The 25,376-nt window shown below is 42.1% G+C and overlaps 1 protein-coding gene across 6 annotated transcripts in view; it reads left to right on the plus strand.

Annotated features, from left to right (window-relative positions):
- The window catches only part of CUX1 (cut like homeobox 1), a 271,806-nt gene that overhangs the window by 182,829 nt on the left and 63,601 nt on the right, over nucleotides 1-25,376 (plus strand). For 3 of the 6 annotated variants that reach the window (XM_027734329.2, XM_027734330.2, XM_039389330.1), the window contains exons 10-19: nucleotides 1,301-1,405; nucleotides 3,953-4,141; nucleotides 9,796-9,854; nucleotides 14,945-14,993; nucleotides 16,003-16,099; nucleotides 17,214-17,885; nucleotides 18,848-18,913; nucleotides 20,242-20,343; nucleotides 22,555-23,381; nucleotides 24,821-24,986. In XM_027734329.2, the coding sequence (XP_027590130.1) occupies nucleotides 1,301-1,405; nucleotides 3,953-4,141; nucleotides 9,796-9,854; nucleotides 14,945-14,993; nucleotides 16,003-16,099; nucleotides 17,214-17,885; nucleotides 18,848-18,913; nucleotides 20,242-20,343; nucleotides 22,555-23,381; nucleotides 24,821-24,986 (2,332 nt within the window). The remainder of the gene's footprint in view (nucleotides 1-1,300; nucleotides 1,406-3,952; nucleotides 4,142-9,795; nucleotides 9,855-14,944; nucleotides 14,994-16,002; nucleotides 16,100-17,213; nucleotides 17,886-18,847; nucleotides 18,914-20,241; nucleotides 20,344-22,554; nucleotides 23,382-24,820; nucleotides 24,987-25,376) is intronic. The other 3 variants (XM_027734331.2, XM_027734337.2, XM_027734335.2) reach the window with 2 other exon arrangements.

Here is a 25,376-nt window from a genome sequence, read left to right on the forward strand (position 1 = left end):
AGATTTATATTTGCTATAGATTTTATATTCACTGTAGATTTTTTATATTCACTGTAGATTTTTTATTTTCGCTATAGGTTTTATATTCACTCTAGATTTTACATTTCCTCTGTATTTTATATTTGCTGTTTCAGATGGCTTAGGTTTTCCAAAGGAGTAGCAAAGAGTCTGGCACACAAAATGTGACACTTTTGGTGGCTTAAAAATGGCAGTGGGAATTTATCTTTCTGTAAAGGAAGGGTAAAAGCCAGTCAAGAAAAGTTTTGACCTTCGCTGGTGGCAGCTGATGGGTTTGGAAGAGTTGGTGATAGGTCTTGCAAGTGGAGATAGAAAATTATTTTGCCTGTTTTCTGCTAAAAGCACAGCATGATTTGCATGGAGTGGCCCAGGTGAAAAGCAGTGATTGCTGAAGGAGGTAGGCAGTGTGGTTTTGCAACAATAAAATGCATTTCTTTAAACAAAGAGAGAAGACAGTCTGGCCAGGAGGAGGATGTACTGTAAAACAACCAGGTTTTGTTCCACTTCTAACAGAAGCTTGCAGACAGTTATGGAAAGGACTTTGCTGCTATTTATTGCCTGAAGTTACTGATCCATCTGTCTCTACCCAAACTCTTGTACAGACAATATTTCCTCATAATTCTGCCTTTCTCCTTTCTATTATTATTCAATATTCAGATGGGAATTCTGACCAGAAGCCAAGTCACAGGCTTATCAGCTATTGCATAAATCCTCAGCAGTTGGTAACTGAGCTGTGCAAAATTGTCACTTCAGGGTTAAATATTGTTGAATAAACAGACCTGCTGAAAGAACAGAATCTAACAGTTCATGTTTGGGGGAATAATTACTGCAGAAAGACAGCCCACAACATTGTATGTGTGTTTGAGAGAGTGGTCAGAATATCTTTTAATTCGGCATTTACCCGTGAGAATTATTCCCATGAGGAGCCTTGCAATAAAATCTGCTTGGTCTATGAGAATAGAAAGAAATTGAATAAAAAGACTCCATTTCCACTTGTATTTATTCAGTCTGGGAAATTCAGTGGGCCGCAGCATTAGTATCAGCAGGGGATTCCTTGCTCCTAGCGTTAAATTACTGTCATAATCGCTCAATTATTTCTTCCTTGTACTGTTTAAAATAAAAATCCATCACATTCTATGTTTTTTTCTAACATTTATTAGGTTGAGTGTTTAGGAAAATCAATTATATTCAGTCAGGCATGAATTGATGAATGTTCTTGTAATAATTGTCAGTTGTTAAACTGAATGTACTTTCTCTTTTCACCCCTTTTCATTTCCTTCAGAGGGCAGAGGTGGCTCAGAGAGAGGCAGAGACCTTAAGGGAGCAGCTCTCATCAGCTAACAAATCTCTCCAACTTGCTACGCAGATCCAGAAGGCACCTGATGTGGTGAGAGAAAATATTTACTGACTCTTACAGGTTTCTGACATTCCTGCAGTACAGCTCTTTCAATTTATGCTCACAGCTATAAAAATAACTCTTTGGAGTCGTATTTTAACTGAAATGGAAGGGTGTTCCTTTGGGACTGTGGGTGGGTTCAACTTCTGAAGGGGTTGGTGGCTGGAGAAGACCCCGGGAAGGACAGAGGCCACTTGGCTCCGTGGTGATCCATCACTCTCCGGGGCTGCAGGTCCAGGTGGATAGCAACAGCTCTCAGAAATTATTTCACGTTGCTAAAGAGCATCAGCAGAGTTAAAATAGAGGCAGCAAACCTGGAGGACCAGTGGAGGTGTGGAGCTTCAACCCAAAGGGACCTGCTTTGCCCAGAGCTCCCTCTCGTTACCCTCAGTGTCTGGGCTGCCAGAGGAACTGGAAATAAATTTGAACTCACTCCAGTTTTCACTGGATATATCTAAAACTGAGAATTACACCTATAAATCCAATGAAAGCAGCTTTGAAAATTGAGAAGACATCCTGCACTCCTGCTTGTTGCCTGCTCTGTGTGGTTCTAAATAAAGGCAGTGCTGGCTCTGCTGGTGGGACCTGCAGGCACACATTGCTGCTCCAGGACTCCAGCTGGTCCTGGGTGAACAGGTATCACAGATGAGCAGCCAGATTAGTTTGAATTTTGTTTGCCAAAGGAGAAATAGGAGTCTTTAAATGTAAATATGCAATTAAGTGAAATGTAGTCTACTTCTGAGTAGCAGATTTAACAAACAAAAGAAATCATTGCTTTTTTTTTTTTTCTTGCAAGCCATACACGGGCTTGACACTGATAGCAGAGAAACACATGGTTGTCTTTAAAAATCATTTGCAGAGAATGAGTAACAAACCATAAGTCCTCCAGATCTGTTTGCTTGTCTATTAATACAACCCAGCATTTTCTCAGAGAAGTCAAAAGACAGACAAGTAGGCTGCAAAACAAAAAATAAAAAGCCTGAATATCACTTGTAACTCTGAATTACCTACCTCTTCCTATCTCATGTCCTAGTCTTATCATTATTTTAACATTAGGTCTTTCTTGTATTTAATAGTACTTCTGCACTTCATTTATATTTAATATGACAACTACTGCAGGATGAAAATGATCATTATCTATCTTATTTCAGACTCCACGTTCTAGTCTCAATAGGCACAAGCAGCAGATGATTATACAACTTGTGATGTTTCATGCAAGCAAATTAGAGGTTTTTTCAAGTTAAAAGTATAATTCAGTGTAATAGGAGAGTGTTGTTAACTGCTGTTCGTACTTGCAGCTTTCTCAGAGTACAGGGGGGTGTAGTCACTGAGAATCAAGATAAGTGTTTAGAAGATATGGAAAAGGGTATTTTGTTGTTCCTGTATTCCCAGAAAAGCGGATGTGGAATATATTTCAATCTGCTGCAGTGTCATCTTGAATTGTCAGGGAAGTGTTTGGGTGACAGCGTTGGTGGGTTGAATTCCCATCTCTTCCGCAGGATCTTTGGTTTAATGCTCACCATCACTGTCTCTCTTGCTAAATGGATTCTCTCCTACTTCACTGGTGTTTCTGAGGAACAGCCATTAACCTCTGTAAGATGCATTTTAGGCTCTTTAATGGAATGTGTGTTCATGGTTGGGCTCGTGCTCCCCACACATGCTCAAGGGTTTCCTCACGTTCTTCATGGAAGAGGTTTGGAGCTCTCCGATGTGTTACAGCTGTTGATCTCTTAGCACAAAAGGAGACAAAGAGATGGTACAATTAGTTTCTGTTATCTTTTCTGAGTAGATCTGCCTTTTCCTGAACCTCTCTCTCCTCTCCAGTTTCCTGTCCTACTGGCAGGTCGGTCTAGGGAGGAAGTTTCCGACTTGAGGATGGATTTTTGCAGCTGTGGGAAACTGGAAGAAGAAAGATTTAGGGAAGAGAATTTCTGAAAGTGGTGACCAAGGGGAGAATGGCCTTGTCTTAGAGCTGTCACATTTATCTTCTTCCCCGTGGAGGGATGCTTGCAATAATATTAACATGAATGATTTTCATGCGAGGAGCAAGTTCATTGGAAGTAGCAGTTTGGGGCAATTTTTGACAATTTTGCCTGAAACGTGCACTGTGCATTCAGAGAGCCACAGGCACATGGCCCTGCCGTTCCTGATTAAGAAATTCTGCTCCATTACTTCGGAATATTTTATCTGATTAGTATTTTGTAAGCACAGATTTTCATAGTTGTCAAAGCATTCGGGCTATTAATAATAAATAGAACTAAATAGAATCCTTTGACTTTCACGGCTGCATCTTTCCAGTGCACTTATGAAATGGGGGAATTTATTCTCTCTGTTATCCCTGTTTTCCCTGGGAGCTGTCCTGGGCAGTAGAAAGGCTCATCTTCCAGTTTCACGCAGTCAGTCATGGGAGTCCCACATTTAGGAACTGTCTCTGTTTCTCGTGCCACCTGATGCCATGCTTGGTCCTTGCCAAACTGCCCTGAATTCAGGCTTGTTGCCTTTTTTAATTTCTGTGGTCTGCTGCTTTGTTCCCATCAGGAGCAGGCCATCGAGGTGCTAACACGGTCCAGCTTGGAAGTAGAACTGGCTGCGAAGGAGCGGGAGATCGCCCAGCTCGTGGAAGATGTCCAGAGACTCCAGGGCAGCCTCACCAAGCTGAGGGAGAACTCCAGCAGCCAAATCTCCCAGCTGGAGCAGCAGCTGACAGCCAAGAACAGCACACTCAAAGTAAGGCTCAGTTCTGTGCTCAGCAGCTCGTGATGTTTGTAACAGATATCGTGATATTGGGGTTTACTGGTGTAAGTCTGCTGTGGTTCTGCTTCTTCAGGATGCTGCTGAATTCTGTTTTCTGTGGCATTCATAGAATCACAGAATGGTTTGGTTGGAAGGGACTTTAAAGGTCATCTAATTCCAAAGCCCCTCCCGTGAGCAGGGATGTTTTGTATTCTAAGTGATCACATTTCTTTTAAAAATCTAAGTTACTCAGTTCTTATTGTCTTGAAATGTGTTTTTGGAGAACATGGGCTACCTTTAGAATTAAACCCACCCTCAAACCCCAACATTTATTGACCGTGGATACGTAATGAGACAGCTGAACTGAAAAGGCACAGAAAATCCTTCTAGGCTTTAAAACTTCTAATTCCCATTCCAGTGATTGGTATTGAAGATTTGCCAGGAATGTTTATGGTTTATCTTTAAATTTACCTGCTACCCCTTCCAGTTCTGTCCACTGGAAAAGGGAAGTGTGTCATTTAAAGCACAGAAACAAATAAAATCAGGACATAGAGAAGGCTCTTATCCTTAATAACCATTTCATTATTTTTTAACTCTTTGCTGCATGATAATTCCCATTTATAATTAGTGGTCTGGTGCTATACTCATTTGCATACAGCACTGCACTAGAACCAGAAGGAACAGCTAAGAATTTTGTGAGTGACCCTTTTACCTTCTGCTTGGGCAGCTTCACTTTCTTTGTGCTGAGCCCACACAGTTGTGATGTCTCCGTGAGCACGAGGAATGTTTCCTGCCCTGTGGGATGAATCAGTTTCCTGTAACTCCCCGTCTCCTTCATTGTTCCACCAGCTCGGAGCTCCAAAGTGTAAACAAGATAAATTTATCTATTCCATTAAAGACTTGGTAGTTTTGCAGGTTTGATAGTCTGAGGGTTTTTGGAGAGCAGGAGGCTGATGGTACCCACTCAGCTCTGACTGTGGCGTGGGCAGTTCAGCTCTATCAGAATGATTTAATGTTCAATTGAAACTCTTACAAATTGCTCTAATTCTGACATTTTTTAAGCAGTTACTAGTTTTGCTGTGGTGGAGCATAATTTACGTGGAGAGATGTCTGTTAGGAATGGAAGCTAAAGTGTTGCAGTCGGTGCTTTCTGCATGTTTTAAGCCAGCTTTGCAGAATTTTTATGAAAATTCAGTGGAGCAAAGGAGACCTATTATGTAACTATATTGACAATATCAGTCCCTGCCCACCTGTCACCGTGTGGGCACCACTTTTACTGAGGGTGAAAAGAGCTGCCCTGGTTTTAAGGGACACATTTTGCTGGCTACGCCCATGTTAGAGGGTTGGTTTTTTTTTTTCTTTTCCTTTTTCATAAAGCCTGATAGAAAATATCTTGAGTCCTTGCACTTGACAGATTTTCTTGGAATAAAGCATGTTCCTGGTGAGGTCAGTATTAGTTTAGCCATTAACTTCAAAGGGAGTAGGATCATAGAAATGACAGAGCAAGTCTTTGATTTCCATTTCAGTAATCTCCTTCCATTTTCTCAGAGCCTTGCCCAGCTAATGCTCTGTATTTAGCTTTCTGTTGATAGTGTCTGATGCAGTGCCTCTATTGATAAAGTTTTAGTCATTTCAACCCTCTTTAACCTTATTTGTTGCAACTATAAATATAGTTCAAAGTACTTGCTTTTACCCCAAAGTGCTGGGAAAGCCTGTGCCAGAGCTGTGTTGTACACAGCACCAAATCTCAGTGACAATGTGTAGATCTCAGGTTTGATTATGGAGGAATTGCTTCTAAAATAACAGAGATGGTAACAGTTGCCTCCACAAAAAAAAAAAAAAAAAAAAAAAAAAAGAGTTTCACAAATTAAAGCAATGTTCTCAGCCTGTGTCTTGGGGGAATTGTTTAATACTCTATGACTTAATGAAACAATACAGAAATACTTCCAAAATTATTGCTTCTTATCTTCATCTGATCTAATAATCAAAACATGTCCTCTAGTAACAAGACTTTTCTAACTCTAATTATGTTAACCCTTTGTGGGTGTTAGAACATCCCTGATACCCAGTTAAAATACAGCACAGAGATACATCAAATAGCCCAGGTTAATTAAATGTGGGCTTGTTAGTTTATCACTCGAAACTAAACTACAGCATTAGTCTAATGATTTTTTAAATGTTTTAAGCCCTTAACACAGCCCCTGCTCTTTACCTATGACACTTAGGTTAAAAAGACAGTAAAGATTGTATTTTTGAAATAACATAAGAGAGGACCCAATCTATGCATACTCTGACATGGGTTCATTCATAACACAAATGCAAGACGTCTTTAACATGGAATATTTGCAAATTTAACATGCAGAAATGCCACCAGTTCATCCTTTCTGCCCTCTGGCTCCTGCATTTTCCTGTGTTGGAGGTCGTTAGAATATATTTTGTCTGAATTAACCAGGTTGATATTTAGTGTAAGATATTAGTTCCTCCAGATTGTCTCACAGCTTGAACCTTTGTTATCCGGTGTTCTGTGCATTTTACAGGGTTCTTTGAGACAATTACCATACTAATACATTTTAAAACAGTCATTGACTGGGAAGATGCCAAGTGCCTAAATGGTCTGCTTATACACAGGCACTGCATCCTCAGTTGTTAGTTTATATTGTTTAGTGAAGTAAACATTTAGGTGCAGATTTTCCATGGCAACAATCTCTCTATTAGATCCTTGGGAATGATGGATATATATGTTTTTTAATACAATTCAAAGTAAAATATTGCTGGTTGCCATACTGCTATAGCAGCATGAGAGTCCAAAACAGCTTCATTCTGTCGATATCTATTTTTTTCTTTATTTTTCTACCTGTGTTTTGTACCTAAATTTTACTTTATCAGGGTATAGCTTATCCCTGCACAGAATTACATTTAATATAGATTGCATTAAAATGGGAATCATTAGCTTTTCAGTGGTTTATGTCTGTCTCTACAAAAGGCTGTTTTCTTAGCATATCCTTGCATAAGTAACTAACATGTTAATCCAGGATATTGTTTGTTTTAAATCTATTCTGGTACTTTTTGTTCCAAGGACTACTATAAATAACCAGTTATCCCTGCTGTAAAAGCTCCTCTGCTGTAGACCCAAAATGTTATGAGCCACAGAGTTAAGGAAGAGGTGAATTGTGGTGTGTCTGTGCTGTAAAGCACCAAACAGAGTTAGAAGCAGGTGGCAAAGTGACATGACCGAGGAGAGCAGAAGGATGTCATGGGGTGTTTGGCCGCTCCTCCCATTCCCTGCATCCAGTTTGGAAGCTCTCAGTGGTGATGCTGAGTCTCCTCCCAGTACCAAGGGCTCCCTGGTTTCATTTAAAGATCCCTCTCCAGCCTGATCTGGTGCATTAAAAATTCTGTTTGGATTCCTTGTTAAAGTAACTCTGGCTCAGCATCGAGCTGTAGCTCGAGCTGCTCGAACTCGTGGCACATTGTAGCTGGTCCTCCTTAAAAATCAGAGAACTGATGTGGCACCTCAGGCTCTGGGACTAAATAGTACATTCCCACAGTGACATTTCAACACATGTTGGAGGTTATCAAAACCTCCAACATCCTTAATATTTATGGGATTTTCCTGGTCACATCAACCAGGATTTTCCTCATTACGTCAAGTATAGGGCCCAAACACCTGTAGCACTGTGTCTGCTCTCTAAAGGAGAGTCAGTGGTAAGTCAGGATGTGTCAGAAGAAATTACTTAAACTCGTCTTACATATATATTCCAGGTGGAAAATATTGTTTTAGCTAAAACAGACTTTTTTTTTCTTTTTAACACAATGGGAATGACTGCGCAAGTCACTGCTGGCTGAGGATACTGGCACACGAGACCTTTTTAAGAGGCCACTCGTTTCATCAGTGTCCCATAGAGTGCAAATTCCACACTGAGCAGCAGTTCCTGCATCCCTGTGACGAGCAGTGGTGGTGATCCATTAAGAGCTGCTTGTTGAGCAGCTGCCAGAGCAGGGCCCGTGTATTCCTGCCGGGAGGTGCCTCTTGTCGGCAGTGACTGAGGATGGTGGATTATGGCATCAAACAGCAGGAACAGGAATTGAAGAGGGCTGTGTATTGATAACGTGGATGTCCACTTTGTCACTGCTCTTTAATATCCGTGCTGATGGCAAGGCAGAAATGTCAACAGTGTGTGAGCTGGACAGGGCTGGGAAGAAAATCCTTTAAAAGGTGGAATATCCCACAAAGCCCCACCACGCTGCTATCATGTGGAGAACCCTCGTTTAAATTGGACAGGTTGAGATGGGTGATACCCACACACCGACTTACTGGGGAAGGCAGCACAGGGAACAGGTTCCCAGTTCTATTTGTTGGCCTGTGCCAGCCCTGCCTCCACACACCCGTAGCTGTGCTGCTGCACAACTTTGTGGGGCTGCATTTGAAACGGGTTTGCTAAAATTATCCGAGTTCCCAATAACCCTCCCCTGCCCTCCTGCAGTCAAGAAGCAGCCCCAGAGTGGGTGTAGGATCTTGAATTCCCTTCTCCCCTGAAGGCAGCCTCTCCTGGACACAAAGCCCTATTTTTCTTTTTCATGTCATGTACTCCTTTCCTTTTCAAAGCAGACGCTCTGTCTTTGAGGTGAGGCGTCCTTGCGTTATTTCTGTTTCCCGTGACCTTTGGGATTCTGTGACAATTTTAACACCAAAAATATAGTGGAACAGAGCTAGTCTGAACTTATCCATGGAAGTTGCAAGCCAGTAAATTCTGTTCTTTGCTTAGATCAGGTGTGTCTGCGCTAAGCAAAGAAATTATTAGTGGGAAATTAATGTGGCTTCTGCAAGCAACGTAACGGCATCAATTATGTATCACTATGTTTTAGGCCTCCTGAAGCATTTATCCTGTAGTGATGAGCACTGTTGTTGGGAGCTGGGTAAGGTCCAAGTGTGTGGCATTGCGTTCTGGATTGTGTCAGGGGGTTTGTTTCAACGTTTGTGGCATCCTCACACCGCAGAGGAGCCTTTGAGACCGCCCGGCGTCAGGTAGACCCTGAGCAAAACGACCTGCTGGGCTGGTCTCAGTGCTCCATCTCCAGTGTGTGTAATCACATTAGTTATTGCAATAAGTAATGCTTGTAAAACGACCTGGTACAGCTGTTGTGTTTGGGCACGAGGCATTGTAGAAGCTTTACAAGCCTAAGGCGTCCCAGTCAACAACAGCTTCTTCAGTCTGTTCTTTTTATCATGTAGATAAGGTTATCAAGAACTGTCCTATTAAGAGCACTGTGTGTGCCAAAGCATCCTGCTTGTTTACTCAATTTCCCAGTTCCCTGAAAAATTCCGGCTGCCCCATTTTTTTGATACCTTCCTTCCCCTGATCTCTTTATTGAGCACACGACAGTGACGTTGCAAACAGCCAAATTGGGACCCACTGAATTCTGTCACGCTTGGCACTCTGTAAACAAAGGATGAGCGAGGTATAATTGTGTTTACGTTTAATTGGTTATAGTTTGTTTTCTAATATATGTAAATTAGGTATGAGTCATTAACCCTCACTTGTGCGCGCTGCTGTATATATGGAATAATTTGAAGATGATTTTGAAAGCCTGCAGAAAAGAAAAAAAAACAATCTAAATAATTAAATCCATCTTCTTTCTTTTTAAAGCAACTGGAAGAAAAACTGAAAGGACAGGCTGATTATGAAGAGGTTAAGAAAGAATTAAAGTAAGTGTTAAATGCTTACATAATTTTTTCACAAACACTAACAGTGCTTGTTAAATGAAGCCACAAATCTGTGTTCTTGGAACAATAAAGAATTCAGTCAAAACCACAATAACGGGGAATTCGGGAATATTGGCAGAAATTGCATCCAGAACCAGTGGAACTGCTGTATCTGAGGGTGCTTCTTGTTGCAGCAGAGGATCTCAATAGCAAATAATACACATGTCCGTGAAGAAAAGCCACTGAAACTATTGCCCACAAAGGGAAAAAAGTTTGAAAGTCTGTGGTATTTTAGGCTGACCACCCTAAAAATCCCCAGCCAACAGCTGTGTGTGATGTGGACCAAAAATTTAATGCAGAGCCTTTGGTTATGATACCTTTTCTCTGCTTCTGGCAGCCAATGTTCAGCACTTACCAGATCAGTGCTGGGCTTGTCTCACTGTATATTTTTGCTAATATATTGTGGTTTTAAACTAAAGCCACAAACAGCCTCTTCCTATTTCAAGGGATTTTCTTAAGAGACTTAAAAGAGCCTCATTTTCAACTATAACAAGATAAGCTGTCAGGTTCAGAAGAGAACTTTTTTGACTGGAAATATGTTTAGTGTCAAGGTTTAAATAACTGCGAGAAAGTCCCATCTCTTCTTTCATCATTCTGGCATTTTTGTGTGTGCTTTAAGAAGACTGAAATAACCCGTTACCTTGTTTAATGAGGTATTTCAGATGAGGCTGGTAGTCATGTGCTTTTGTTTACACATCCCTGGAGAATATGGAAAGCAGCTTTGGATTTGCAAGCCCCACAACTTGCCCAGCCCCTGGTGCTGATATATTCAAGCCACGCTGGCTGTGGTTCTGGTTCACAGTGGGTATATAGTTTCACTTAAATTAAGGGAATTGGCCACTTCTTTGGTCATTATTCCTGATTATTAACTGGTCTTAAAAAAAGTCATGGTTTTAGTGATGGGGTAAATATGTCCGTGTTCTCTCCTGAGTTAAGGAAACAGCTTCAGATTTCAGCCAGTTTATGCCCTCATCCGTAAAAGAGTGAATGGGAATTAGGCCACAACCTTCCAATTTGCTAGATGAGATACCAAATGTAAATGTGCTGAGACAGCAAATGGGTTTTGAACCCTACCTGGTTTAATGCAATGTGGGTGGGATACAACAGGACTGGGGCTTTAAAGCCAGACTTCTGATGCCAGGAACCCAATGTACATACCAAATACATTTAGGTTTACTTTGCATTTGTACTTTAGATAAAAACCCTGTGTTCCTTGCAGTATTGCCTTTTTTTTAAAATTAACTTTATTTTTTACAACACTGACTCACATGAGGGCAGGAATGGGAAGAAGTTGTCACACAGGAGGGTTCATATAGTGTTTCTGCTCAGGATGAGCCTGCAGTGAAATAGATGGGAGAATCCCCTGGGTGGCCCTGGTTGGGTGCCAGTAAATTAACCCTGTTCTCCCAGCTGTTACAGCTTTTATATCCCCTAATCTGCCAGATAGCTTGGAAGTGACCTGGGGTCCATACACCTTCCTGCAGGATGGTGCAGGGGGTTAAGACCCTCCATGAGAGCACTGAAGATATTTGCAATGCTGCATCCCCCAAGCAGCTCATTGACACCACCCCCTCTGTTCCCATCTAATCCCAAGGATGTGCTAAAGGCTAAATGTGCATCACCTGGCAGCAACAGTCTGATCTGAAGTGAGGCTGTTGCTGGAAATGACTGTGAAAAGTCTTTTGCTGTAAATCAGAATCCCTCACACTGAATCCTGCCACACCTGTCCTGTGCCCTGAAACACTTACAAAAATGAACTGCTTATAACATCTGCACCAAGAAAAAAAAGATATCTTGTCAGTAAGTCAGAAAGAGAATATATTTCTCAGGGTTTTTTTGGCACTGATGTATTTTCCTTAATCCTCCTCAGGATATTAGAGGTATTTTAGGCTGAGGGTTCTCAATATCAGTCAACATCTAACCTTGGGGGGACTCAGCTTGGGCCCATGTCAAGATCTGGGATGGGAGGATTCTTCACTTTCTGCCTTGGCTTTTGTGCCCAGTGGCTTTTAAACCTATTTTTGAGATCTGAGAGCTCTGTGTGTCCTTTCAGTTCCCTCTGGAGTAACACGACAGCGCTGACCCTCCTGCCTTTGCAGTCGGGATCAGACGAACAGAAAGTCGAGCTGTCCCAATGCACACTTTGCTTTGCACTAAGATCTTTCAAGTCATCTTAGATGTGCAGATTCAAGTCACAAGATCATTCCTTTAAAGAGCAGGTAACTGATCTTGAGCCACAGATTGAGTCGAGATCTCATGGGCAAAGATATTCCTGGAATCCAAAGAGGAAACATTTTGCTTCCTCATATTTCTGAGGAAAACGTCTCTTTTGTGACACATTTTGAAGAGTAATTTTTGACATGTTTAACTTTCATATTTTTTGGAAAAAAAAAAAAATAAAAATCTACTGGAGTGAATAATCCTCTTAGGACAGTTGGAGGTGCCATCAGCTTGATTTTTAGTATATTTTGGGTTGTAAGTATATAGGAAATTACCTGTGAAATTGCCAGAAATCTAATTGAGGTCGCAAGGAATCCACTTTAGGTAGGCAGAGGTCAGTAAGTTTCCAGCCAAGTGCCTGCTCCAAGCTCACTGGAAATGCAGGTGCTGCAAGGATCAGGATCCTTCCTAAAGGTGCTCAGAACCAAAATGCATCAGTCGAGCAGCCTGTGCAGGGAGAGGAATGGCAGGATCAGGGCTTCAGAGCCAGGCTTTTGGTGTGGAGAACCAAATGTACACCCTAAATAGGTTGAGGGTTACTTTGCACTTCCTGCCACTGTCAGCCTGGTTCTGGAGGCTGCACACTGTCCCCTACCTGCTCCTTGGGGAGCGAGCAGCTTCTTTTGGTTTAGCCTCATCCAGGAGGAAGGTGGTTGGGATGCTGCTGGACTACTCCGAATGGCAAACCAAGTGTGGTAAGTGGGGCTCACTGGGAGAGCCGTGTCACAAGTGCTGCTGGTCTGACCTGAAGTGGGAGAAGCGCCTGGGAATTGCCTTGGGAAGTTTGCCACATGATAATTTGCTGTTACAAATTGGGATTCTTTTAAATTCAGATGAGTCTCCTCATTTGACCGTCATGAGGACTGTGCATTATGATTTGCTGTCCTTGCAGAGGCCATCCCCTGCAGAAGCCCTGGGAGGATGGAAACAGTGATTTGCCAGTGACTGGGGTTTTCCTTGCATGAGTCTCTGGGCTTTTATCTCCCCTGGCACCTTGGAGTCCCGGGAGACAGAGCTGTGCCCCTGAAGGGGTGTCCTGAGAAACACTGGCTTTCAGCAGTGATTTGCAACCTGAATAAACACGTCTGTGTTGTCAATATAATGTCAGGCTCTCTAAGAACTCGAGCCATTAATGCACAATCTCTCTCTTTGACTGGCACAAGTCCACTGATAGCAGAAAAGAAGCCCCTTTGCACATGGGTGAGCTACTGTGCCCTCATAGAGTCTTAACAACATTGCTTTATGTGCCATGTATAGGATGATGGCCCTACCCTACAGCCGTTTCTGCTGGCAAGATGTGTCATCCAATGCTGCCCATGTCATGAAAGTCATTACCAGAAATTAATAGAAATGATTCTATTAATCATTGTATTTTAGGAATGCCTGTCAGCATTAACACTGTATGCAGTGAGTATGCACAGATGCAAAATGCATCAGGTTTCTGTCTCAGAGTGACCTTTTTTCCTTGGATTTGCTATGACTTTGAGTGACCTTGAATGACTCAGAGACCACTGATTTCCAGAGTGTCACTTAATGCATATCTGACTCTGGATTAATGCAGGGACAGGTTCATAGAGGAGCTGGACACCACGTGGTCTGAGGCAGTTAATGGGTGCCTGGTGGACTCCTCGTGGTATCCAGAACAAGTCCCTGTGTCTTAATACTGTCCCTCTGCCTTTTTTTGACTCAGTTTCCACATTCTATAGAACCACAGAATGGTTTGGGTTGGAAAGGACCTTAAAGCCCATCCTGTTCCACCCCCTGCCATGGGCAGTGACACCTTGCACTAGACCAGGTTGCCCAAACCCCATCCAACCTGGCCTTGAACACTTCCAGGTTTGGACCATCCTATTTTGGTACATGATCCACAACTTTTAATACAGTTTGATACATTAATAAACTGATTCTCATTGCCTCACAAAGTTCCTGGTGCTTTATACATGAAAAATGCTATATAAACACTATCTATATCTGTTTATGTGTTTTTCTTCACCAAATGAATGTTGTCTTTGTACAATAAGAAGCCGAAATCATTTATTGCTTCAGTCTGAGGAAGTTCATGTCCTGCCTGCAGCAGGCTGATTTAAAAAAATTTATATGACAAAGCACAGTAATAAGTTTGGATTCCTGTAAGATTCTGGTTTGCCAGATGAGACAACTCTAACTGAAAGCCTTTGAAGGGAGACATCCTTTGACCGCTCAGTATTTATATAAAATATTGACAATGAGACTATCAGATTCTTCTCCTAATGTACTTATAAATATTTGGATCTTTCATATTTCTTAAGAAATATTGTGCCATTTTGTCTTCCCATTGCCATAGAACGAGGAGGTTATTAAAATGAAAAACTGCCTTTTACCCTGTAGTGTCTTGGTGGGGAAGATTATTTGTGCATATTTTCCTTGCTGGTGAGCTGGTGTATATTATATAAAGTGCTGTACTGTGGTGGTGATTCCCCTGTTTTGTTGCTTTGCTACGACTTCTTCATTCCCTCCCAGCTTCACAGATAAATTTATATCACTTCTGACAGCTTAAAATGTTATATCCTTATTAACCTTTAAATTTACGCTTTAAACTGGCCTTGTGGGATTGCATATGGAATGATTTAGATGACGCTTGAGAAAATTTTCTTATCCAATAACTAGTTTGAATAGTTATTCTGTATTCATTATGAGATTGTGTTACTGCAAGGAAAGTTGTTACCACTTGTAGTGTTGCTGGAGAACAGGAAACGATAATGTTAATGCTCATTAGTGGAGTCGTTATGGAAAGGAGAAATAGAAAATAATTTTTTTTTTCCTGCCTTCCACAGTATATTGAAATCCATGGAGTTTGCACCATCTGAAAGCTCTGGTGGGCAGGTACTGAACCTACTTTTGTTGTCTTACTTACTTCAGCGATTCAGTTAATTAACAAAAATTATGTCTTGCAATTCCTTGGCGTTGGCATCGACAGTTTCCTGTTGATGTTGAGACATATGGGTCGATCATTGTTTTTCCTGATGTTTTCTTCTGTAAAAAGCTGAACTGAACATTTTTTGCCTGTTAATTTCTTTTAAGTGGGCAAGGACAAAGTGATATTTCAGCTGTGCTGGAGTGAATAACCAAAATGTTGTGAAGTTGAGTCATTTAAAGATACTAGAGGCAGTGTACAGGCAGTACGCTGAGCAAGGACTTTGGCATTTTAAAGTATTTATTAGCCTTGAAAATAATGTTCACAAAAGAAAACAAACCTTTGAGTACTGAGAAAGCTCTGACATTCCAGCAAATTAATCTTACTTAAGTTTAAAGGTTGTGAATTAAAGTCCTGCTTCTGAAATCTGAACTGAATATCGATATCCTGGGGTTAATTTTCTATGAGTTTTTTAATGATCAAGGGTTAGATATTGAGGGGAAGGTAAATAGCAGGTTTCTGTGGCTGGTTTTATTTTTGAACCAACTGTTTCTGCTGAAATGCAGCATGTCAAGGAAATGCTTAACTTGGGTCAGTTGACCTAGAAGGAATAATATAATCTTAACTCCTGTTTTAATCAGATTAAAAGAAGTCTACAGCTTTTAAACTGAAAGTGTGCCAGGACCATTTAAAAATAAGTAGGATTAAGAAAATGTTCCGTTACACATCTCAAAATAATGCAGAATTGATGAATGATTTACAATGGAAATTAAACAGTGAATCTCTTCCACGGCTCATGTCGGGAGCCCGGAGTGATTCCCGCAAATCCACACCCAGTGAACTCCCTCCCTGCGTCCAGAGAGGAGTCGAGCACTCGTGGTTTTTTTTTTTTTATTTTACTTCTGAAATCCTTTTTAGTGCCTGAGTGAGCCTCTCAATGCTTTTAGAAACAAAACCTCCCACTCTGGTTCTCTTTAGGATGCATCCAAACCGCTGGAGGTGCTGCTGCTGGAGAAGAACCGCTCGCTGCAGTCGGAGAACGCCACGCTGCGCATCACCAACAGCGACCTGAGCGGTAGGTTGACACGATTTTTGGCTGTTCTGGTTCACTTGCTGTCTTGTGATGGGGTGGGAGGGCTGAGTGAGAGCTGAGTGTCTGAGCTAATGCATGGCAGGAGGATTAAGAAGCAACAGGAACACTGAATAACGCTGGATTTCTGTAGTTTTATAGGCTGGATAATAAAGTAAAACTTGGAGAGCTCAGAGAGTCTATAAAGGTTGAGGAAGAGGCATTACAGGCTGTACCCAGTGGTAGCGTTTGAGGCTGTTGTCTGTTTTGGGAACAAATCTGTGGCACCACAAGTCTCTTCCCCTCCCTCCCCCCCCAGTGTTATGCACAGTGTTTGCATGTAGAACATAACCTCCCTGTCTGATACACTTGGATGTGCCACCAGCAGGTCAGCTTGGGAAAACAAAATCCTTTCTTTTTGGCGAAGTGTGTTTGCCGTTCCGCTTTCCTAATGTGGGCTTTTACATCTTGTGTGCACATTTTTTAAATGGCAAGTCATGGAATTTCCAGATACTCGAATGCTTATGGTTTTTGCAGCTGGAAGAAAGTTAAAAGTTGCCACTGGCCCTGGGATTACTGAATTCTGAAGTGTTTTATGACTTTTAACTGAGTGATCTTGGTGCATCCACCTAATGGTGATTCCTTTATTCAAATTGGTTTGTTCCAAAATGTAAATGTTTGCTGCATTTGGGTTCAGTCAGGTCCAATGAGTCATGTCTTGAATGAGAGACAACAGAGAGACTTGCTGTCTGTAACTGCATTTATTTAACTGTATAACTGCACTTCATGTAACTGTTCTAGTGTTAATGTCTGTAAGGGGGATTCTCCAGGCTGCAACATACAAGAAAGGTGCAAACATGAAATGCATGTTGTTTGTTTTGGGGGCCTTGTTTGGCTTAAAAAACTTCAATTATGAAAAAACAAAAACAAAAAAAAAAACCACAAAACCAAATAAAAACAAACCAAAACCAAACAAAACCAAAACTCCCACCGCCACTTCATTGGCCCGTGTCAATCTGCACTTTTTTTTTTCCCTTTGCGGGGCAAACTTTGCATTTTTTTATCTTGGTTTTTCCCTCTTTGACCCCCCATAATGCATTATGTTTGACCTTCCTTGTAGGGTCAGCCAGGAGAAAAGGGAAAGACCAGCCTGAGAGTCAGCGTCCTGCAACCTTGCCGGCCTCCCCTCCTTCCCAGTTGCTCCGCAACGCGGGGGAGCAGGCTTCCAATACTAATGGTACACACCAGTTCTCACCAACGGGTTTAAGTCAAGACTTTTTCAGCTCATCCCTGGCGAGCCCCAGCTTACCCCTGGCCTCCACAGGAAAATTTGCACTAAACTCTCTCCTCCAGCGACAGCTAATGCAGTCCTTCTACTCCAAGGCAATGCAGGAAGCAGGAAGCACAAGCATGATTTTTCCAACAGGTCCATACAGCACAAACTCCATATCTTCCCAAAGTCCATTACAACAAAGCCCGGATGTAAATGGCATGGCCCCGTCTCCCAGCCAGTCAGAAAGTGCTGGGAGCATCTCTGAAGGCGAGGAGATAGACACGGCCGAAATTGCACGTCAGGTGAAAGAGCAGTTGATCAAGCACAATATTGGACAGCGGATATTTGGACATTATGTGTTGGGACTGTCGCAAGGGTCTGTGAGCGAGATCCTGGCCCGGCCAAAGCCATGGAATAAACTGACTGTGAGAGGCAAGGAGCCATTTCATAAGATGAAGCAGTTCCTCTCGGACGAGCAGAACATCTTGGCTCTGCGCAGCATCCAGGGTAGACAAAGAGGTAAGTGCTCTCCTGCCCAGGGTCTCGCCCCGTCCTCCTCTTAGTTCCAAACGGTACCAATCGGAAGCTTCCCCCCGTGGGGCGGTTTGCGCGTTGCTGCCGTTCTCACCCAAATCAGGTGTCAGGTGCAGAAAGTTCAGCTTTGCAGCGCTCGAGCAGGTTAGTATCTTTGCTTATGCTTTTTTTAGATGCTGGCTTGTGCCTGTCAGCAGGAGCAAGCAGCAGGGGCACTCACATCCCTCACTTCCCAAGAGCTCCGTGTCAGAGCTAAATCCCGAGTGAAAAGGGTCAGCAGCTACTCGGGGTATCAGCCCTCAGAAATAATTGCAAATTTTTATTTGGGGTTGTTTACTGAGACCAGGCTTTTGTTGTGTCTTGTGTGATTATGTTCTTTTTCCCCAAAGTGTTGTGACAAAATAGGGTAGGTGATGCATGAGATGAGTAATTAAAACACAATCCCAGTTTAAAGCAGCTTTGCATATTTAAGGCAGCGATTTTAAGAGGTAACATGCATTTCATTGTGATTCATCTTAAGACTGAGATTTACATTTAGAGAAACTGAAAAGTAAGTTGTTTACAGTCAAGAAATATTGGAAAGGACAGGCAGGGTTTTCCTAGATTTTGTTTAATTGGAAGCACACACTGTTAGATTTATAATCTGTTCTTCCTTTTGATGATTGTACTTGAGGGGATTATCTGCCCATCTTTAACCTCTTCATTTTTGGTATCTCTAGACATTTATTTATATCTGTCTAATCTCCTTTCCGAACATAGCTGTAATCTTTATTAACAAATCAGCCAGCCTTGCTTCTTCCCAAGTAGCCAGTTCCTCCGGCTCAGGCAGGGCCCCGAGGGGCCAGGAGAGCTCAGGGACAGGCTGCCAGCTCCTCATGTCACAGCCCGTGATGTCAGAGCAACCATCCCCTGATTGTTTTGTTCTTACCAAACTTGTTTTTCAACAGAGAATCCAGGCCAGAACCTGAACAGACTATTTCAGGAAGTACCGAAACGAAGAAATGGGTCTGAAGGTACGTCACAGGCAGGTGTTTTTCTTTGCAGTCCATCCCTAGGAAGTGGAGTGTGCTTTAGCTGTGTGTTTCCTTAAAACTGTGCAGTTTGATTCTGGCCTGGAATCTGATAGAAAAACAGACAGTAAGTATAAAACAAACCATGGGTTAGATGAACACTCTGCTTTTTCTAATTCTGCTGCTGCTGTACTAACGTAACCCTGTTTGGACAGTTTTTCCACTCCCATCCTCCCTGCATTTGCAGATAAAAAGAGATAAGTGATAGAAGTGGCTTTATAAAATCACCAGATCTATTTGCTGTTCTTGTGATTTTGGAGGGAGAAAGTTGCACAGTTACACCAACAATCACATACTGCTTCTGCTCTAAATTTACTTCTTTCTTCTCATGGGGCTTATGCTGACAAATTCCACTTTATTACACTGTTAAATTAGTGTGATGCTTAGTTCAGTATTGTATATGAGAAAGACAAGATAAGTGAACATCAGATTGATATATTATCACTGAACAGGAAGTCTGAACATTTTTCTTCGTTACAGATTAGGTTGCAGAATTTGTCTTTTAGTAAGATGAGGAAGAAGAAAAAACTAAAGCAGGGACCCCAGAACTCTGTAGTTATTTTGACTGCAGTCAGAAATTATCTAGCTCACTTACAAACAATAATCTCATAATGAAAAGTGCAGTTAAGTGCAGTAGCATTCATGGTTTTCCCTCCTTTTCTTCCCCTTAGAGGTTAAAAAAGAAAAAAAACAAAACAAAGCAAAAGCAAACACTCAGCTCTTTACCTGGAGAGTACTTCAAATGGTATCTGTGTTTAAATGACTCTTTCTCTTCATGTATTAACCTCTAGAAAGTTAAAAATTAGTTTTATCTAGTTACTTTTTAATTCTGTTTTGTGCGGAATGTATACTCATCTTACTTTGCCTAGCAGCTGATGCCATTTTTAAGTTGATTCTTGGGCTTATGTTTTTTAGCTTTCTTCCTTTCCCTTCTTTTCCCTTCCGTTTCCTCTCCCCCTCCAAAAAAAAAAAGAAAAAAAAAAGAAAAGGAAAGAGAATAGATCTATATATGTTGCCATAGAAAAGGAATATATGAACAGCTAGTTCTTGCTCTGATGTTCTCACCATTCCAGGGCAGCTAGAGGCAGGCACAGAAAGGATGTTTTTCTTTTATTAAGTATTTTTGGTGTTGTAAATGTTGGTAAAGGCCCTGTGTAAGCTGTCCTCAGGTCATGCTGGCCGTGGTATCAGTATATCCAGTGTGTCTTTGTGTTACAAAAACAACCAGATAAAAGTTTTCCTGGTGTCATTAGTTCTGTTTTCCTCTCCAGGTAATATAACCACAAGAATCCGAACCACAGAGTCTGGCTCTGATGAAGCCATCAAATCCATCCTCGAACAAGCCAAAAGGGAGCTGCAAGTACAGAAAACAGGTACGGCCTCGTTTTGTCTCTGGCTCCTTCGATCTCAGAATTTAATTAAAACAATTGCCATGAGCTTTTTGGTCAGTTAATTATATCCTTAAAACCGTCAGTGTAGGTTTGAAGAGCTTTCTTGAGGGGTTTTGTTATTATTTAGTGGAGTTGTTTCTGTGTCTAAGACATCCCAAGTTAAGGTCACACGTGTCACGTTTTGGGGTCTCTGCTCTGCTCCCAAGGGAGTGACACTGTGGGATTTCTGAACCCCTTTATCCCTGTGCAGAGCTCTGCTTTCTTTGCAGCCCTCCAGACCTGCAGGGGCACCCACAGAACCCTTTCCTCTCCCAGTTTGCTCCTTGGAAAGGAAATGGCTTCTGCTTTCTCTTTTCTCTCTGACTCAGGCCCCAGGGACAGAACTGCTGGGAGAGGGAACTGATGGATTTGTTGGGGTGAAGGTCACACTCTAGACAGCAATTACCAGTCACACAGCACCACTGTACATCCTGTACCCAGATTATTATATAGGCAAACTCAGTTCTGACTGTTAGATGACTTTATTTTTGGTTACAGAATGTATTCAGTGAATGAACTGGGAAATCATTTCCCAAAAAATCCATAGTTTAACGTCTTATCCTGAGAAAAGTTTAATTTCTCATTGTATGCTGTCATGTAATTAACATTTCTTCTGTTCCCTAGCCCTCCCAGCTTTAAAAGAGTTCCTAATACTGCTAATGGGCTGAAGTGGAAATTACTGTGCAATACTTATGTTTTGTTTTTTAAAGTAAATACTGATTTACAGTTTGGGATATTAGTCTTTTCTTTGAAAACTAAGTTAATCTCATGGCATAATATAAAAGACTAGTTATGTATGACCTAAATAATACGACCTTATACAAGAAATTATTGCATAGAGAAAAATATGGGTTGTGTGCAGGAAACTGCAAGCACGTTATTCAGTAACACGTTTCATCTGAGAACCTCGAGACTTCCTTTCAAATATTAATTCAGCCTCAAAACTCCCTATGAAACCAGCAGATAAAACAGAAGAGAGAGTCTCACTGTCTTTTTTTCCCCATTTTTTAGCTTTTCATGTATTTTATAATGCGTGACAGGAAGGAATGTAGGGAGGCAAATTCAGAAATGGATTCAGATGAGGCATAATAATATTACCAGAGTAATACACGGCATGTTTCAAATCTTATTTCACTTTCAGGCCACTTGCAGTGTGAGGGTTCCCTGCTCCTACCTGGTGCTTCACTTTCCCTGTTCTCTGTAGAGTAGCTTTCAGAGGAATTGGTTTTCAAGCACTGGGGACCTCAGTGGAGACGGCCTTAAATAGAAGCAGATGCCATTGCAAAAACCTCCTGGCTCTGCAGAGATAATTCCCCACCCACGTTCCAGTCTCTGCTCATCCCCAACTGCTACAGCACAGCCACCCAAATCCTGGTTCCCCACTGGAATACTGCATTTGGGGGCTGTCTCTGCTGAAAGCACCCGTGGCTCCATCCCAGAGCTTCGGAGAAGGCAGGGGGTGATGACCAGGTGTCAGCCTGGCTTTGGTAGAGCTGTTTGTTTCAGTGGCTGAGACCATGGAACAAGAAAACAGGAAGCAGGAGCATATTTAGCTTGTCAAATGAGATGATGATGATCTCTTCCTAAAGTTCTGGCTTTGTTGTAATTTGTGTGTTATGTTTGTGGAGTTAAAAGGACTCACCTTATTTATACTGTGAGAGAGTATTAATAGTCTGTCCAGGTGAATGCAGCTGTGTTCAGTTCTGTGTGTGTGTTAGATTCATTTGTGGAGAAAGAGAGAAGTGAAAGGTTAAATAACTCTATAAATACAACCATAAAATGTTATTGACCACTTGGGGGTGGGGGAGGAAGAGGTGAAGGCTTGATTTTCAAAGGCATTTATTTGAAAATTTTTACAATGGTGGAAGTGCAAGTGATCCCAGACTTGTGCAGCTGAGTCTGTGTGTGCAAACATCCAGCACTTTGGCAACTATCAAAATTTTCCAGTGAAGGACTTTGGAAATCTTACCTTATTTTGAAAAGTGCAAATCTTTGCTTAGTGAAAACTCCTCCCTCCCATCCAGAAATGTATTTCAGCCCTTTCTTTTTTTTTTTTTTTTTTTTTCTGTCTGTCAGGGAACTGTTTACAGTAGCACGTGTTGAATATAAAGCATATTCCTGTGTTGCATTTAGTCTTTTGGTTGTTTTTCATAGCTGAGCCGGCTCAGCCGCCTTCTGCCTCTAGCAGTGGCAATTCTGATGATGCTATTCGATCCATTCTGCAACAAGCCCGACGGGAAATGGAGGCACAGCAGGCTGCCCTTGAACCTGCCTTAAAAACACCACCTTTATCTCAAGCTGACATTTCTATCCTGTCCCCCAAACTAGTGTCTACACCTGCAATGTCTTCGGTTTCCAGCTATTCTCCTTTGGCCATATCCCTGAAGAAACATTCATCTGTCACTGATTCCAGTATCTCTGCATTGCAGAACCTCTCTGGGCTCAAAAAGGAGCCTCAGGAGGCACCTGTTTTAGAGCTTCACGGAATAAGTGATTCCGCCCAGGGTATGTTGAGGCATGTTAAAAATGAGTTGGGACGTGGTGGTGTTTGGAAGGACCATTGGTGGAATACTGTGCAGCATGAGAGAAGAAATGCAGCTCTTCCCGAAGATATAAAAGTTGAGGAAGCCAGTGGTGGAAAAGAAAAGGTCAGCAATCAGACTAGGCCAGATCGTAGCCAGCTCCAAGGACCGTCTTCTTCCGAGTATTGGAAAGAGTGGCCAAACGCGGAATCTCCGTACTCCCAGAGTTCTGAATTGAGCATGACTGGGGCGAGTCGCAGTGAGACACCACAAAATAGCCCCCTCCCTTCATCCCCTATCGTGTCCTTGTCCAAGCCATCCAAACCTTCGGTTCCTCCACTGACACCCGAGCAGTATGAGATTTATATGTACCAGGAGGTGGATACGATAGAGCTAACGCGGCAGGTCAAGGAAAAGCTAGCAAAGAATGGCATCTGCCAAAGGATCTTTGGGGAAAAGGTAAACAAGTGGTTCTCTCTTGTGTTGTCAATGTGCCTTCTGCTCCTTACGTGTGTGCCGAGCCCCGTTTAACGGAGGGGGATGTGCCACGTGTGTCTGACGGAAAAATGTTTTTGCTTCGTGTGTTACGTGTTTAAAATGAGCTCCCAAAGGAAAGCATTAGTTTCCCTGTGTTTGGGAATTGCAGAGGGTTTTGTGCAGAGGTTGGCTTCAGCCACTTGGAATTAGAAACAGGGCCCCGAGTTTAGAAACCTTGAAAGCTGAAGCAAACATTATTGAGGCTCAGTACTTCATGCTTAATGTAATGAATTCATGGAATACTTGAGCAATACCATTGTCATGACTGGAGAGTCTTAAATTTGTTATGAGTGAAGTTTATAGACACAAGAGCATTTTTCCTTTTTTTTTTTTTTTTTTTTTTTTTTTTTTTATTATTTGGAAATGTGCACAGGGGTATTTAAACAAACACATGGAAAATCCCCTACCTTTTCTTAGCCTGAAGTCAGGAATTCACATTTCTTATACCTGGTGCCTGGTATCTCAGTGTGCTCTGAGGCCCTTTTGAGCAATGTTTGATTACAGATACACGAGGCCTGATAAGGCTCCCTGAAGTTCTCACGCTGTGGGCCCTAAGCCTTGAGCACGTGGGATTTTGAGGGTCCCTGACCACCAGAAAACCCCTCCCAGGCTGTAAGAACTGTTGGACATTTGCTGTTTCTTCTTCCTGTAAAGAATTGAATCAATGTAATGGTATTATAGGAGCTGGCATCGCACTGTTACCTCCGCACTAAGATGTAAAATGAAAAGCCTGACCTCTCGGGGTCATTAAAGATCCCGTGGCAGTTTTCATTAAGTATGATTTTTAACTCCTCTACCTGTGCTGAATTCCAGGCAAGTAATTGCATTCTGCCTGTCTGAAATCCCCCCTCCACTGCAGTCGGCTGTGTTCTTAAATATTTACTTACATGGAGCAGCCGCTGCTACAGGTGAAAACACACATCGTTATAATTCATACCCCAAAAATCAACCAAATATAGGCCTAGTCTCAAAAGTCCCAATTATTTTTGTTTGAGAACAAAATACGTGCCAATCATTGCCTGTTTCATCTGCCTGTGTGTGTCTGGACTCGGTGTTTTTCCTGTTAAAGCTGATGAAACTATCTGACACGAAATATGAAAAGCATGCAAATCCCGCACCAGCCTGCTGCTGTCCTGATCCTGCAGGAAAAAACCCACCTTCCAGAAGGAAACACGGCAGGGGAAAAAAAAAAAAAAAAGGCATTTCCATCTGAGTATCTCCAGATGTCATTTTTGCAGTTTTTCTAATTGTCCACACGAACCCAATTTGAGCGATGCAGTAAAAGGAACCCAAAGTGACTTAAATTACCCCCTTTCCACTTCCAGTGTGTTAACGTGCCGTTCTTGGTTGCTTCACTTCAGGTATTGGGGCTGTCCCAAGGAAGTGTCAGTGACATGCTCTCCAGGCCAAAGCCATGGAGTAAATTGACCCAAAAAGGCCGAGAACCATTTATTCGTATGCAGCTCTGGTTGAATGGTGAGCTGGGACAGTGTGTCCTGCCCGCACAAGGGCAGCAACAAGGACAAGGTAATTAAAATTCCACTATGTTGTTTGAGTTGAGGAGGAGGAAATCTTTTTTTTTTCTTTTTTTTTTTCTTTTTTCTTTATTTTTTTTTTTGAAATTTGCAGTAAGCCAGCCTTGCACCGGTGTTGGTCCAGGCCTTATGGAAGTGGCAGCATCCACCCTGGCAGCCCAGCCAGTCCCTAAGGGAACGTGCTGGGAATGTTTATGAACGAAGCGCTCGTTTATGCATAATTGATAAGCAGCAGTTATCAAGTTCCTGATTAGGGTGATATTATCTAGGCACGAATACGAGACGTAATTCCAAAAATTTTGGCCAAAGAGCTGGAAAATGTTGCGTGCTGTGTCCTAGGGCTGCATAGGGGATTTGGATTGTCCCAGGGAGAATATCGATT

The sequence above is a fragment of the Pipra filicauda genome, unplaced genomic scaffold (genome assembly GCF_003945595.2).
Source record: "Pipra filicauda isolate LSUMZ 115617 unplaced genomic scaffold, ASM394559v2 scaffold71_size5581439_pilon, whole genome shotgun sequence".
NCBI classification, from domain to species: domain Eukaryota; kingdom Metazoa; phylum Chordata; class Aves; order Passeriformes; family Pipridae; genus Pipra; species Pipra filicauda.